At 46.0% G+C, this 15,623-nt stretch overlaps 1 protein-coding gene across 1 annotated transcript in view; it reads right to left on the reverse strand.

Annotated features, from left to right (window-relative positions):
- Window positions 1–163: 163 nt before the first annotated feature.
- The window catches only part of LOC146175214 (lipase member N-like), a 158,187-nt gene continuing 142,727 nt past the window's right edge, over window positions 164–15,623 (reverse strand). Inside the window, exons 7-8 of the mRNA XM_084585550.1 lie at window positions 5,859–5,927; window positions 164–724 (exon numbers count right to left, since the gene is read on the reverse strand). Coding sequence (XP_084441676.1) covers window positions 476–724; window positions 5,859–5,927 — 318 coding nt within the window. The 3' untranslated portion in view covers window positions 164–475. The remainder of the gene's footprint in view (window positions 725–5,858; window positions 5,928–15,623) is intronic.

Genomic DNA, 15,623 nt, shown 5'->3' on the forward strand with positions numbered 1-15,623 from the left:
ATTGACACTGATACCATTTTAATAAGGCTGACGGCCATTTGCCAGTTTGTGCTCCATTGGACTATCAGATTAAGACTGTTGTTAAGAGCAATTTGATCCTGAATCTTTTGCACTTCTGTATACAGGACACAATCTGCGAATAACCTTATCGTAGATTCCACCTTGCTAGTATTGTCGTTTATAAACAGAAGGAACAGGATATGAGCTAAAACGAAGCCTTGAGGTACACCCGAAAGAAATGATATTTGGGAAGTGTGGGCACCGTACTGAGCAAACTGGTGGCGGTCAGATAAGTAACAGCTTATCCATATAACTCATCCCCTAAAATGTGTTTACGTTTGAATAGCAGTTTTGCATGACAGACACGATCAAATGCCTTAAAAATGTCTAGATAAGTAAGGCCTGACAAGAGTAATTGGGTGCTGCAAGTAAACAAAGCCGCTCCGGGTGTGATGAAAACAGTCTGTCAACATGACTATTTGCCAAAGAAACTGCCAAGGGCGTCAATCATTGGCTTGTGGAGAAAATCCGTGGCCCGAATACTCAGCTCGAAGTCGGCATGACGAAAGTCTGGCGGCGGGACAATGTGATTGAAGAGCAGCCTGGAGCCCAGTCGCTCTATAAGGCTGGCTACGTCGGCTATGTCGGCGAGAGTGTCACCATGGGATGAAAATACTGCCACAGGAACAGCAATGCGATCTAGAGGGTAAGGTGGGGGCTCCAACTGGAGAAGAATATAGCAGAAAGAGTTGGCATTAGAATAAGTGCTTATATCCCAAAACAAAATGACAGCACTGTCACCAAACGTCATGGTAAAGCGCTGCCTAATCCTGAATCTGTTATTGTACCCTATGCGAATTACTTATAAGCTAGAAATCATGACCTTATGCATGTGCGACAGAAGTTTCTAAAAGCAGAGAGGACTCTATTTCTGGTTGCACGCTTAGTTTGAAACCTAACAAAGTTTGCACTCTAGTTCAAAAAATCGAACCTGAGTCTTTCAATTTAGAATGAATGTTCGAACTTAATTGTCTCAACCCATCTCAACAGTGTTTCGCTGGACAACACAGAGTTATTTGCGGCAACAGGAGGGCGCAGTACTCCGCCGCAACGACACTCTGACTCTCCGGATGCAGCGACTCGCGGAGGGAAAAAAAAAAAAGAGACAAGTACCGGGACAACACAGCGTTAATACTCGAATGCTATTTATTGCACTTAAAAAATCATACAGAGCGTACCGGCAGCTACACATCAACAAGGTTTTCCTTGAAAGGACAAGGCTCCGTAAGAACTTCTGACTCACGGCAGTGGAAATACGAATGCGACTTTGGCGGCGAACAGTTGTGTGGCACCTTCTACGGACCAAGCTACACGGCGTCTGCCGCGGGAGGCGGTGAGAGCGGTCGGTATTTAATGGTCTATTCGCCGCTGGGAGCCAGACGACAGCCGGTCGTGCACGACGGGTTCTCCTGTGTGCGTCGCTGAGTCCGTGCTGGCTATCCCCCGGCATTTTCGAGGACAGGCGGCGAGAGTGGACCGCTCGCGTTGCCGACTGGATCCTGAAGCCCTCTGTGTCATCTTCAGAATTCTCGCGGGAGTCCGCAGACGACGTTTTTGGAGCGCCCATCGCTAGTTCTCCTTCCCCATGAGGAGATAATTACTTTTTTTCCCCTCCTCCACTGCCACGACGCTCACGGTGGTGGTGGTGATCGGCAGCGGTGAGGGGGAGCCAGCTGGTTTTTTACCGGCTGCGCCGTACAATGTGACCCCTCGTTTCGTCCATGGTGCAACAGTTTAAACAAGCACACAAACGTGGTGTGTGTGCTGGGTCATCATGATTTGGTTTTTGTTTAATGTGTAGTTTGGTGTTGCTCGGCTGGGATATTTATACCGTGTTTTTTCAATAAACTTCACTTGCGAGTCAGCGCCCGTCCTGTTTGTTCTTGACCTCCGTCCTAGTCTGCAGCGCTGTATATTCACTGTCTCTAGTCGTCATAGCAACGACATGCACTGTGAAGCTTTTTTTCGAAGCTTTCGTTTTATTTTTTCAATTTGTGTAGTTTTTTCTCAATTAATAAAAAAAAAGACTGGCAGTGCGACTATTCTTTTTTTCGTCGATTACAGATAATTGTAAAAATAAAAAAAACTTTTTTCATTATATGACGTCACTTATCTCACTGCACGTGCGGCCAATTGTGGTTTCTGGAAAATGCTTAATGCTTCGTAGTTGATAATGGGCACAAGAGAACACAGAAATAAAAAGACATCCACTCCGGTGAAACGCATACTACCAACAAGCCAGTTAATGCTAGTTGAAGGAGAAAGACGAAAACGTTCCAAGACTACAAAAAGAGCAGCAGAAGAAGAAAAGAAAAATGATAAAAAGGCAAGAAATCTGATTTAGAAAAAACGAAAATAAATAAAGAAGAAAAAGAATTCCACGTCAACAAAATTAATCTATTGAAAACAATCCTAACATCTGCTATCGCCCTGCTGAGGGTAACCGACGAAACACTCACATATTATCCCTCCAGACCCAATTTTACCCTGAAAGCTTCAGTTATCTCTCCTTTCAGTATATCTTTAAACCTTGCCAGGACACTTGTATTCAGAAATTGGCCGAACAAAGCTTCACTGTTGGATATGTTTCCATTTCACAGAAATTGTTATTGAATGTATCTGGAATCAAATTGCTATTTCATCTTATCGTTACAATACTTACGGTTTCATACAAGTGTATAACGTTACCTTACCTCTTTGCTTTTTATTTTACTGTATAATTGTATGACCACGTACAGGTGTGCACATAAGTAAACGGAGCGCGCTTTTCCTTTCAAATTAAAATCACGCCTTCTGCAATAGAGATAAGAAAACAACATTTGTCCACGTAAAAGGGCGCTGGGGTCTACTACCGATGTGCACATACCCCGGCTGCCAGTTTCAATTATTAAACGCGTGAAAATTTTTTGAAGGAAATTGCGTGCTGCGTTTACTTTTGTCCGCACCGGTACATACTTTACTTGTCCCCCGCCACCCTTACGTAATGCTCGACCCAGGGGCCCTTAAGGAACAATAAATGATTAGGATTATAATGACTTCCTTACCGCAACGGGAGGACCATTTGACAAGGTAGCAGGAGCTGTTTCTTCAATGATAGGTTATGAGAGCATCGGACAGCATATATCATACATTGTCGGCTCAAGTAAAGAGGTCCATGGGCAAAGTGGCACTCGGTAAATGTTCAGAGAAAAAGTCGAATTCAAATTTATATAACAGCATGAAGGCAAAACTAGGAAGCTCCTATTATTTATCTTCAAATTACGTCGTGGTACATGGTTTCAAGTAAGGTTACAGTGCAGTATGATGGGTACCGACCAGAGACTGTACCAGGAGTTGAATTATAAGATGCGTGGTTACATTGAGCAAGCAGTTGAACATATTTCGACTGTTGTATGTCGCAATGTGTATTGCTATGCGAATGCTTGCCACTTAACTGATTCCAAACCTTAGGGTTTCGAGATAACAAATGTAGTATGAATGCGTCCGCGGAGGAGGTCATTCAAAATGATTGCTAATTTCTCTCTACGTAGCACAAAAGAAACCTTCGGACGAGGGATTTGAAGAAACATCTTGTACTTCGAGGCAGTAGGAATGGCGAATAAAAAAACGTTAATTTTAATAAACAACGCTTACATTTAAAAAGGTTCGGAAGTTTATTTGACAAGCTTGGACGATTGCGGAACCAGCAACAGCTCTGCTTCAAGAAAGCCGCTTTTTTCGTCTTACGTTTATTTACCCATCCACGACACCTAATCTTGTGTCGTGCACATAAGATCGCCTTTAAGCCTACACTATTAGTCCCAGCTGATCCGCTTCCATCGCACTAATTTATGAGAATCTTTCGCACAAGGCCGCCAGAACACGAAACAAATAATGCCGAATACAGATGGAACGTTTCGTTGTCTACAAACGAGCTCCACATATCATACGCAGAGTCAGAGAAGCGCTGCAATAACGACAAAAGCCAACTTGGAGAGTAAGAAAAGTAAAGCGCTCGACGATTACTGGCCATGGATTCTGTTTTGACAGGAGAGTAAAATAGCGAAGAGGCTAAGAGAGCAAAGCGATACCGTTTGGACAGCTTCGCCGATGACGATAGGGGAGGTTGGGATTAAATACATTTTTATCGGCTCCTTGAGAGTTTAAGAAGAAATTACCGCTAATACTTGGACGGGGACGAAAAAAAGAAAACACACACGACGACTGACAAGCGATTGGTAGTGGCGCTTGTCAATCGTCGTGTGTTTTTTCTTTCCTTTTGTCCCCGTCCAATCATTGGAGGTAATTACTTCTTAAATATGCAGACCCAACTAACCAGGCAACTCGCACTCCCGTCCAGGGGAGTCATTGTGACATCGGCTAATGGCTGCATTGACTCCACCGGCCGAACCCCATCAAGAAGCTGTTTCTGGTCCTACGTTCAGTATATATAGGCTGAGTTGCTGGGGCAGAATTTGTGGTCATGTGACCCTTCTGATTGTGCTGATACTGTTCCGGGACAAACATGGGCAAGTGTCCACCCAGGCTTTCTTGATGCACTCGCTTTTGAGTATAGCAAGGCAGCTGGGATTTCTGGTTCATTCAACGAGAAGCCGAACTCAATGCCATCAGCGTCGCCAGCCATGAGCGTGGTGGTCAGGGACGGCAGCACTTATAATGCGATTTTGAGTCCAAGGGCACAGGTTCAGCAGTAGCCCTAGGGCGCTAAGCTTTCTTTTGGTAATATACACGTCTCTTGATCTCCTTTTCTGTGAAAACGTGCACTAAGGCATGCTCTTTCTTGACCACTGGCAGCTTCTTGAACACCACGGATGGCGAGGAAGGCAAGGCAAGGGAGACGCCACTGCACAAAATACACCTTTCATATCGACGCGCCGGTTCGGAAGAATTGAAGAAGGGAAAGTGGTCAAAATTCAACTAATCGTAACAAATTTTGTTTGCACAAAGATACTGGAAGAAGGCTATAATACTAATATCGATGTAAAAAAGTATACAAGTTCTACATTTACGGAGTACTCAAAATGATTACGACGGCGATTCTATAAGCAGTAGGATCGGGCACTGTGCCACCGTACCTCTAACGAAAGCGCAAGTAAGGAATGAATGCATTTGATCACACAAGGAGCAGAAAGCAGCAGACGAGGCTCAGGAATTTTATTATTTAGATATTTATTAAATGTTGCAAACCCTGTTGTTCAGACCCAAGTAGTCTCTTTAGATGTTCTGTTTGTTAATTACGCAATGAGCATTAAGTTTATTACACGCGGATGTTTGTCACATTCTTGAGAAAAGCGTCAAGTTTCAGGGGGCTGAGAACGTTGGCTTTATTGCATCTCAGAAAAAAATGCATAAGCATATTAGCTGAAAAATGGTCGACAGACTACGGTAGAAAATATAGGCGCCCTATGAGCAACTTCGACGGAACGTAATCTCCTAAGAATGCTAACATCATCATCCTGCCTTAAAAAGAAGACTTCAAGTAGTGTAAAGGATGTGAGCAATTAGACTACTCTCCGTTTCCTAAAATACAAGCAGTATGCACTACGCCAATGGCTGCCTGTGTTATGTAAATTCATAAATTTATTTATATGGGAAATGGTAAATGGTTATCGTGTATTCCATTTGTTTTGCTGTTACACAAATGAAAGCTTTGGGGCCTATGGTATAACTCAAGAGAAATGTCACATTCAGCGCCTTAGCACAATACCACATAATTTGTCGATTGGGTCTATATTGGTCCTGTTTCTATCTCAGCTCCTGAGAAGACCAAATTAATTAGTAAGTAAAAACGTGCTCACCTGCCCGTACCGTTTTTCATTTTCCGATATACCGTAGTCATACATGACAAAATTCTTCGTCCGGTAAACCTGAAAATATAAATTCCAAATATTCAAATTCTATGATTATAGGAGACCAGTTTTCTGTATAAAAAAAAATTGCAAAAAAAGGAAGCCCTCTTTTTCGCCACGCATGCTGGAGATTAACTTATTTCCTTCATTTCGGGTCTTCATTGTGCTTCGAACCTCCTTCATTTTTAGCGCGTTCTAATTTATTACTAAATGTTTGTCATTTATATTAACACCTTCGATGTACACAAGCGACATGCCAGAATAACCATTCACAATGTCCTGAAACAGATTTGTATGAGCCGAAAACTCCAGAGTAACTATTGCCTACGTTTTCTGAGATTTTAACATGGAAAAGGCACACAGTTATTTAAGGTACTCGAAACTCATATGGAGTGGCACGACCGGAACTAGCAGAGCCTAGTTTGAAAGCTGACCGGGAAAAGGTATATAGGTCAAACGGGGAAATGCAACAATACGCCCCTGCGCCAGCATAAAACGTCTTTGAAAGGAGTTTCCTCATCCAACTTAGCACTACATTACAGAGATTGTAATCTTAATCATCCTGATTCGTCGAAGGTGTCGAAAAAAGCATGTACTCCGATCCTTGATAAAGCTAAGACTATTTTCAGGAATGAAAACAAATTGCGTTAAGTAATGCCGAAAGTTGGGCGAGTTGGTTAACATAGCGCTTGTCAGTGTCTTACTTCCTTCCGCCTTTCGCGTACTTTCGCGCTATTTTCCATCATGAATCAAAACAAATTGACCAGATAACTCAGTGAAGCCTATCACATCCATAAAAGTAGTGACACGTGCTTTAGCACACCATCAGTAATCATCAATGATTGTGAACTGTCATATTTGGATCCATAGCTGTACGTTTTGCTTTTTTTTTTGTGGGAAGGGATAGCGCATGCGCTTCTGGTTGTTATGTGAGAATATAGTGTTCCTAGTATGTTTCATTAAACCTGCAGCTGTTAGTCCGAGCGCTTGTCTTGTCGTCTCTTCTTGTTCCTCGTCCCCCTGTCGCAGCGCCGGTAAAATATCGAAGATGAACCAACTAGCTCAAATCTCTGTGTTACCGTCATCGAACACACTTCCTATTCCAGAATTATGTATGCCCAGTAGCATTTCTTGCGAATTGGCCATCAGCAATAAAACAAGATTTTATCATCTTAACAAATGCGCTTACGATGCATGAATGCAAGCTATTTCTTGCGTACTTTGCCAGGAACACATTTCACAAGGAACGCAGACACCTATTGCGCAATAGCATGGAAGGCTGATTCGGTGCTCTTGGGGTTTGTGAGTTTAAGTATATTAGTGCACCATAGTTAAGCTTTGATGGGCATGCAACATGAGATTTATGTATGTGTTTGAACAAAATAAGGTTTCTCTAGGCTAACGAATTACAGGAAACAGACAGGGAGTTTGGATCTTCCATATTCGATGAGGCAGTCGCTGTAATGGTATACAATGCGGGTCGCTTTGGTATATAAGCCGGTCGCTTTGAGGCATAAGTCCATATTACGTGGATCTCTTATTATCGTCCCTTGGGCTAGGTCTTACCAGATTTCTATATCTAACCCACATCGGTGCCTTGTCAGATACGTGAGGGCAAGTGCATCATTATTGTGAGCTTCATGTTTCAAAAGAACATACTAGCTTCTTAGCATACTAAGAACATACTAAAGAACATACTACTAGGAAAAGCGCTGGAAAAGTTGTATAGGAAATAAATAGAACATGTCATTGGGTGTTATTCGTGTTTTTCATTCTTTTTCATGACCTTGATGTATTTTGCTTTTGTATAATCTTGTATCTTGCCGTTGCCTGTAAGTAATTGATTTTGTGTTTCACTGTTCATGTGCCCCCCTTACCCAATGCTCCGCCTTAGGAGCCTGTAAGGTATATTGAATAAATAAATAAAGCTAGCCCAAAAGAGGCCGCCTTCGCGAACCGGTTGTGGTCCCACATCAGCCAGAGGCGCTGGAAAAATGGGGTTCGGGCGCGCTTAAGGAAGGGGCTTCTGGTAGAACATTTCACTACAGGCGCCACATGACTGTGGGCTTCATGTGGGAAATACACACAGACGACCAAAGAACGCTTCTTTTGGGGTAGCTGGTTCATGATTAAAAAAAGAATGCAGCGCTAAAGAAGAGGACAAAGTAGACACACACACGGCTCTCTTCCTGTCTTGTGTGTATTCCACTTGTCCTTCTCGTTCGTGTCGTATTCTTTAGTGACCAGTATATTCATCGGCGGGGCTAGCAGAAGAGGCATTCAAACATGCTGTCTACACCATAAAAGTGGCCTAAATCAAAGTGGAGCTGCCCACGCAAACCAACATGGGTCCCAAATGGGTCGCTCCGGGGCTGACCTCACCAGTGTGCCTTATGCATGCATTCTTTTCCTTTCCGTAATGTATGCTATACAAGCCCATGGCCTGCTGTTTTCAATATTTGTTATATGCCTCTCCGTCTATTTCTGTGATTACTCAAAAACACACATTTGGGCCAGCGCACTAACGGTTATTTTAAACATTATAAGACCATCGCAATAACTATTGCGACTGTGAAGATGATGTCACTGCACTGACAAAAGCGACGATGAAGGATACTAAGTTCTTCGCCGATCAGCTGTCGCTCGCGCTCGAAGCTCGAGCGGCTTCGGTCGGACCCGATATGAAGATGGGTTTATGGTCCAGAGGACTGGAGACGGCGCCCGGTGGCAGAAGGCGATCGTGTTGCGAAGCACAATATCGGGTTCGACCAAGGTAGCTCGAGCTTGAAGTGCGCGCTACATGATCGGAAAAGAAGTCTTCATCGGCGTGGCAGTGAAAGGCTCGAGGCAAAAACAAAATGCATATATGAGGTGCTCTGCACTGTCAAGTTGGCTGCGAGCCCCCTGAACTTCGTCCTTGTCCCCCGATCGCTGAATTTCACTTTGGATCGCTCCCCTTGTAGTGTGCTAATTTTCGTCGTTATAGACACAGAAATGCATCGTGTGCTGGCGCGCCTGAGGAGGATGAAGTTGGTCGCTGTCTTTGTGGCTCACTATGCCTGACGCCATCAAATTAGAGGAGGACAACAACAACAACAAAAATTGGAGGCTTATCAAGGTTAAGCCCAGTGGATGCGAAGCATGTTAAGCAGCTGCCTCAGTGTGGATGGGGCTAAGTAACGGAGACGTGGTTTTAGGTTAATCGTCGTAGGCATCTTGACCGCACACACGCCCGGCGCAAAGACACTGGCACGGTTGCGGGCACAGAGACTGACGCGACGGCGGGCGCGCGCCGCTTCATCCCTGGCGTGACGTCACATATCACGCCTCCGCCGGGCGACGTCCGACGGCGCGATATGAGGCCCCATCTGCAGCCGGTGTGACGTCATCACATGCCTGACGCTCTGCTGCAAGTTCATCCTGAGAAGCTGGATCGATCTGGGCCGCCTGAATAAACGCACCCCTACAATTGCTGCAGGTGCTGATGGGTACATTCCCATCCAGTCTGAAACTCAGAAGCCGCATATTTTCCTCGGCGTCCACCATGCCGGACGAGACCACGTCAACATCGCCACCCGTCCCAATAATACTAATTGGCTCAAAAGAAAGAAAAGGCGCAGTATGTCACACTTGTGTGGACACCCGATCCACACCGTAAGGGAAGAGAGGAAGATGGGAGTGAAAGTGAAAAGAGAGAAAGAGGAGCCGTAGTGTACAGCAACGGAGTACTTTCGACATCCTGGGGAACTTTAACGTGTGCTGACGTCGCACAGCACACGAACTAATCTCAATTTCGCCTGCATTAAAATGCAGTCGCCGTCGGTCGGTCCTGTGTTCTGGCGTTCTACGGCAGCGTGACCAATGCTTCTTCAGTGGCACGGCCGACCAAGACGTCGACGATTGATTGTTGGCGTATGAGCACGCCAGCAGTTACAACAAATAGGACGACACTATCCAGCTAAGTAACGTATCTTCTATGTGACTGACGTGGCGAACCTCTGGTTTTCGCAACCGTAAGGCAGACCTACAATCTTGGTGTGCATTTAAGACGAATTTTAAGGAAGTGTTCGGCAGTCCTGCTGTTCGCAAGCTCCGGGCAGACCAGGGCTGCGTGAGAGCGCTCAGCATGCCGACGAGACCTTCAAACGTTATATTGAAGACAAAGCAAACGCTGTAACCCGCCAATGAACGATGGGAATCAGATCAGAAACGCCCTGAAATACACTTCTGAGGACGCGGGTCAGATGCTATTAGCGAAATATCCTGCCAGCTCAATGACTTAATAAAACTTTGACAGAGCTTCGACGAGCTCCTTAAGTGGCGCGCTTTTACCCTGCGGTCTGGTGTTGGCGATGACACCATATCTACACTAGCCATGTTAGGTTCTACGCAATCAAAGGACATCCATTTGATTCAACAAATCAAAGCCTTCTTTCATCGAGAGTCGCCCACCAGCAGTCCCTGATCACTAAATTACAAGGCACTGAACCCCGCCGGGGTAGCGCAGTGGTTACGGCGCTCGACTACTGTTCCCAAGGACGCGGGATCGAATCCCGGCCTCGGCGGCAGCTTTTCCATGGAGGCGAAAAGCAAGGCGCCCGTAGGCTGTGCGATGTCAGAGCACGTTAAAGACCCAAGGCGGTCGAAATTTCCGGAGTCCTCCACTACGGCGTCTCTCATAGCCTAAGTCGCTTTGGGACGTTAAACTCCACAAACCAAACCAATTACAGGTTACTGGCCGCCTTGTTTCTGATAATACTGTGTCTTTGGCGTCTACCATAAGGCAGGTTGTACAAGACCACATCGCTTATGTCCTTCCGCCCAGCCCCGTGCTGCCGTACGTTGCGGCATATTTGACGTGCGCCCAAGTTGCGGTCAGGCAGCTAATCGTATCTGCATCTGATCCCTACAAGTCAGCCCGTTCATTTTATCCTCCGCCTTTGGCTGAGCCTTCATTCCATGTCCCTGTTCGAGGGTTACGTCAACTTCCTATTTAACCTTGACTTAGCGTGGACAACCGCCTAATTTGCTACTCTTGCGGGCTGCCTGGCCATGTTGCACACCTTCGCCGCCAGCTCCTTCCACCTTCTAGCCCTGACCTCCGGAACTACTCCTACGATATCGAGCAGCCCTGGCCAAGAGCTCTGCCCGGTTCCGATCGTGTATCTCGCGACCATCAAGTGTATACAATTCACCGATCATCTTCTCTTTGTGTCGGTTCACCACTTCCGCTTCAACGACGTTCTACTGGCGCTGTTGAGGGAGGCTAACAGTTTCAGTTGCCGGGGCAAGAACTGCGCTTGGTTCGATCTCTTCAAGTCGTCCGTGTTCTACAGCTAACGTAATAATAATGATTTTTGACGGCGTCCCATTATTCTTTCTTGTGGACATGGGTGCTGCCATGTCCGCCATCAGAGATCTTTGCCTTCGACTTCGCAAGGTGACCACCGAGCTTTCTGACTTTTCGCTTCACAGCGCCTCATCACAGCGCTCTCACCCTTCAGCGGCGAGCACGGCCCGTGTTCTCATCAAAGACGTTTTATACACCGTCGAGATAATTCTACTGCCTCACTGCTCATACAAAATCATCCTGGGCTACGATCTCCTTTCCACTCATCTGTCCGTTATTGACTACGCCCGCATGGAAGTTGCTTCTTTCCCCCTTTGTGATACCACCTTGTGTGGTGCCCCTACCCGGTAAGCCGAACTGCTTGTCGCCAATGGCAGACATTCCTCCTTCATTTTCGGCTACCTTCGTTCCACACTTGTGTAAGCGTTACCACTTTGGCTGTCTTTTTCACACCTTCTGTCGCTGCTTAACACCCTCCCTGGCTCCTGCTTCTATTTGCTGTTCTAAAGTTTGAAGATGGCCTTAGTGGAATGTACAGTCGCTGTTACCGTTGTCTAGAGCACTGGAGCAAGACATATCGCGCAACAAAGCCGAAAATGGACTCCAGCTCTAGACGTGTGGGCTACGTCTTGTGTCTAACTTGGTTGCGGTTAACTGTGGCACCACTTTCACTCGAGCGTCGCCGAAAGAACCTACCAGCTGCGGCGATAGCTGGCCTTATTTAACAGGATGCGTCTCCTGAGCGCTCTACACGCGGGTGACGTCGACTACAGTACGCCCCCGAATGCATTTTCTCGCCCGTCCGTCCTACTACACGGGGAGAGTCTCGGCCGTATAGAATCACTTTGTCCCGCTCTTTTAATTACTCTTCCCAACACGCCTACTTCATTCGACGTTACTGTCTTCGGATCTTGCGATATATCAAAAGCTTCGACACTACACGACGTTTTCCAGCAGGTCATTGACTCAGAGATTCCACCCGCGCAACGCCATCAACTTGCAGGCCTCCTACAGAGCCTCACAATTCCTTCGACCTTCCTCGTACTTCTCTGGATCGCACATCTTTAGTTATTTGCACAAATGACAAAGGTACAAAGGCGCCTTAGCGCCAGCGTCCTTATCGCGTGTCTGCCTCTGAACGTCATGTCCTTGCTGATAACGTGGGCGATATTCTTCGCCGGAGTGTCATACTGCCATCTAACAGTGCATATGCCTCTAGGGGTATTTTGGTCAATAAGAAAATGGTTTCATTCTGTTTAGCGTCGATTCATTCAGTTCAGTCGTTCAGACGTGTCCGACTCTTCGTGACCCTATGGACCATATCACACCACGCTTTCCGCTCTCTCACTATCTTCCTAACATCACATAACATACCATAGGCAAAACAAGGCACGCACAAAGACGTCTATCCTCTGCCACGAATCGACGACACCCATGATTATTTGCAGGGAGCAGAGTATTTCTCTTCTCTGTATTGGTGCTCAGGCTACCGGCAGGTGCCTATGGCTGATGCTCACTACTCGACATCTTTCTTTACCACTGGGCGGCTTAAACCACTTCAATGATATGCCCTTTGGCCTTTGCAATGGCCCGACTACTTTTAGCATCTGATTGACACTGTTCACCGTGGACTCAAGTGGCTAACCTCTCTTCGTGATCTGAATGAGATCGTAGTTTTATCTACCGACGTTTCTACTCACCTTCTCTGCCTTATGTATGTCCTCATATGTCTTTCCGACGCTGGGATTCACTTGAATATGAAAACGAGCCACTTTGCAGCCTACAAACTCAAAATTATACGAATCTCAGGTTTTAAGGACGGTATTCTTTCCGACGCCATCAAACTTTGTTCAGTTGCCGAGTTTCCGAAGCCAATATCACTGAAGCAGCTTCACAACATTGTCGGCCTCTTCTCCTACGCATGACGTTTCGTCTTCAATTTCGCCTTTATCGTCGCCCTTCTGACTCAGCTGCTTGCCGGCAGCTGCGACCTTTCCGGCTGGACTCCAACCTGCGATAAAGCCTTCAAAAATGTACGTCACTTATGGTTTCGCCTCCCATTCTCCACCACTTGGATCCGATTGCGCCCTCAGAGATTCACACTGATGCCAGCGGTATCGGGCTCCGTGCTCTCCTCACTCAACGCAAACCTGTTTTCAGCGAACGCGCTGTGGCATACGTCAGCCTAGCCTTGACAAACGCGTTGTCTGATTATTTTGTAACAGAAATGAAATGTCTGCTTATTATTTGGACCACCGGAAAATTTCGTTCCTATGTATATTTCCAATTATTTTATGTGGTGACCGATCACCACGCTTTGTGCTGGCTGGCGTCTCTGAAAGACCAATCCGGCCGCCTTGCTCGCTGGGCTCTCCGTCTCCAGGAGTATAACATTCATGTCATTTATCATCAGCATACGGACGCGGACGCTCTTTCCCGTTCGCCGCTGCCCTGCACCTCCTCGTATGGCCACATCTGTGCTTACGATTTGTCGACTCTTCCTTGTCGAAATGGCCACGGAACAGCGGAGTGACGCGTGCATACCTGCACTTTTGGACATTTCTGGCGTTTTGTGCGAGCTGGCGGGCTTCTTTAGCACGCTGGACAAAACACTGCGTCGGCATACGCGTTGGTGAATATTTATTAGTGAACTATGCGTACCATAACGTTCAACACTGTGTTCACGGAACGTCCGTAGACAGAAATGAGTAGGTTGTGTCGTTTCCTGTTCAGCTGTGTTGTAGGAAAGCGATCCGCTAGTGAGCACATCCCACGTAAGATGTTCAGCGTCCACATAGATCGAAAACATGCCAGCGAGCATCCTTGAGGCGTGCACTCAGGTCGTTCAGTTGTGGGTGATAAGCCATAGTCTTATGGTGACTTCGGAAAAAGCGTGCATTAGTTGGACCGCAAAGGAAGTTCTGCCATCGGTAAAAACAACCGATGATACACCGTGGCAAATACGATCCCCCGAATAGAAGCCTGCGCAATTGGACCATCAGTTGAACATGAACGCAGTTGAGCTATATTGAATGTATTGGAAAATATCTATATTGTCAGCGCCGCAACCAGTGTTCTGAATAAATAAAGTAACAGAATTCCAGTAGAGAATTATGTTAGGCAAAGAGGCACGATCTAAAATGTTCAATGCACAACTTGTTTAGAGACATACAGAGACATAGACTGGGAGCAACTAGAGATAAGTGTTGATGAAAAATACCTCTGTTCTGTGATTCGCTAATAATATTGTTTTGCAAAGTCAATCAGGGGAAGAAACGTGAATAACGAATAATGACCAGGACAGATATCACTGCGGGCTGCAGCACGTGCATAGCTCATTGGAGGCGTCGTCTTTGTCCTCGTGCCACGCAAAACGAACATTGTCTAGGAAATAACAGATGCGGCTCGGCAATTGCTAGAAAAGGTTCGATGGAACGCCTCTATTCGGTACAAACTTCTAAAGGATGTTTTCTGCTGGACGCGGAAACTTTTCTACGGCAACTTTTCCCTCAGATTCAGGATGCATTCCCTCATCTCTAATCATGCGACCTTGAGCTCGGAGCTCCTGGAACCCGAAATTCAATTGTGAAGTTTTATTTTTAACGGGGCTGTATACAGAGCTTGCAGCGCCATTCGCAACCGGTCCATATATTATTCGTAACTAACATCGAGACTGAACGCATTGTTGCGGCACAGTAGGCAGACGTTTCACTTCAGTCCAGATCGTTCTCCGTCATTCGCTGGAAGGAGTATGGCTGATATCCCGAAGTCATCATCATCGTCATCATCAGCCTGACTATACCCACTTCAGAGCGAAGGCCTCTCACATATTTCTCCTGTTTTACACTCCAATTAACCTGGTTCTGTGCTAGCTGCATCCACTTGACCCCTGCGAACTTCTTAACCACATTCGCCCAACTACCTTTCTGCCCCCCCCCCCCCACCCTGCTACGCTTTCCTTCCCTTGAAATCCAGTTTGTTACCCTAAGCGACCATCGGTTACCCTATCCTAAACAACCTTAAAAATTAGATAAATCAGTTTACTGTCAGTTACGTAATAAGGTTTACTAAGGTAATCGCTAATAGAATCAGGAGAACCTTAGACTGCAACAAGCAAAGGATCAAGCAGGTTTTCGGAAACGGTACTCTCTCTCTATATATATGTATATAAATTATTTATTTATTTCAGAAATGACATACACTATCGATCATGCCAGTACCATCAACCAGGTGATAGAAAAACGCTTGGAAAATAACAAGCTCCTACACATAGCATTCATTGATTACGAAAAAGCATTTGACTCAGTGAAACCTCGGCGGTGAGCAGGCATTGCTAAATCAGGGGGAAGAAAAGCCGTACGTGA

This window comes from Amblyomma maculatum, chromosome 11 (genome assembly GCF_055883805.1).
Source record: "Amblyomma maculatum isolate TAMU_Amacu chromosome 11, ASM5588380v1, whole genome shotgun sequence".
Classification (NCBI taxonomy): Eukaryota; Metazoa; Arthropoda; class Arachnida; order Ixodida; family Ixodidae; genus Amblyomma; species Amblyomma maculatum.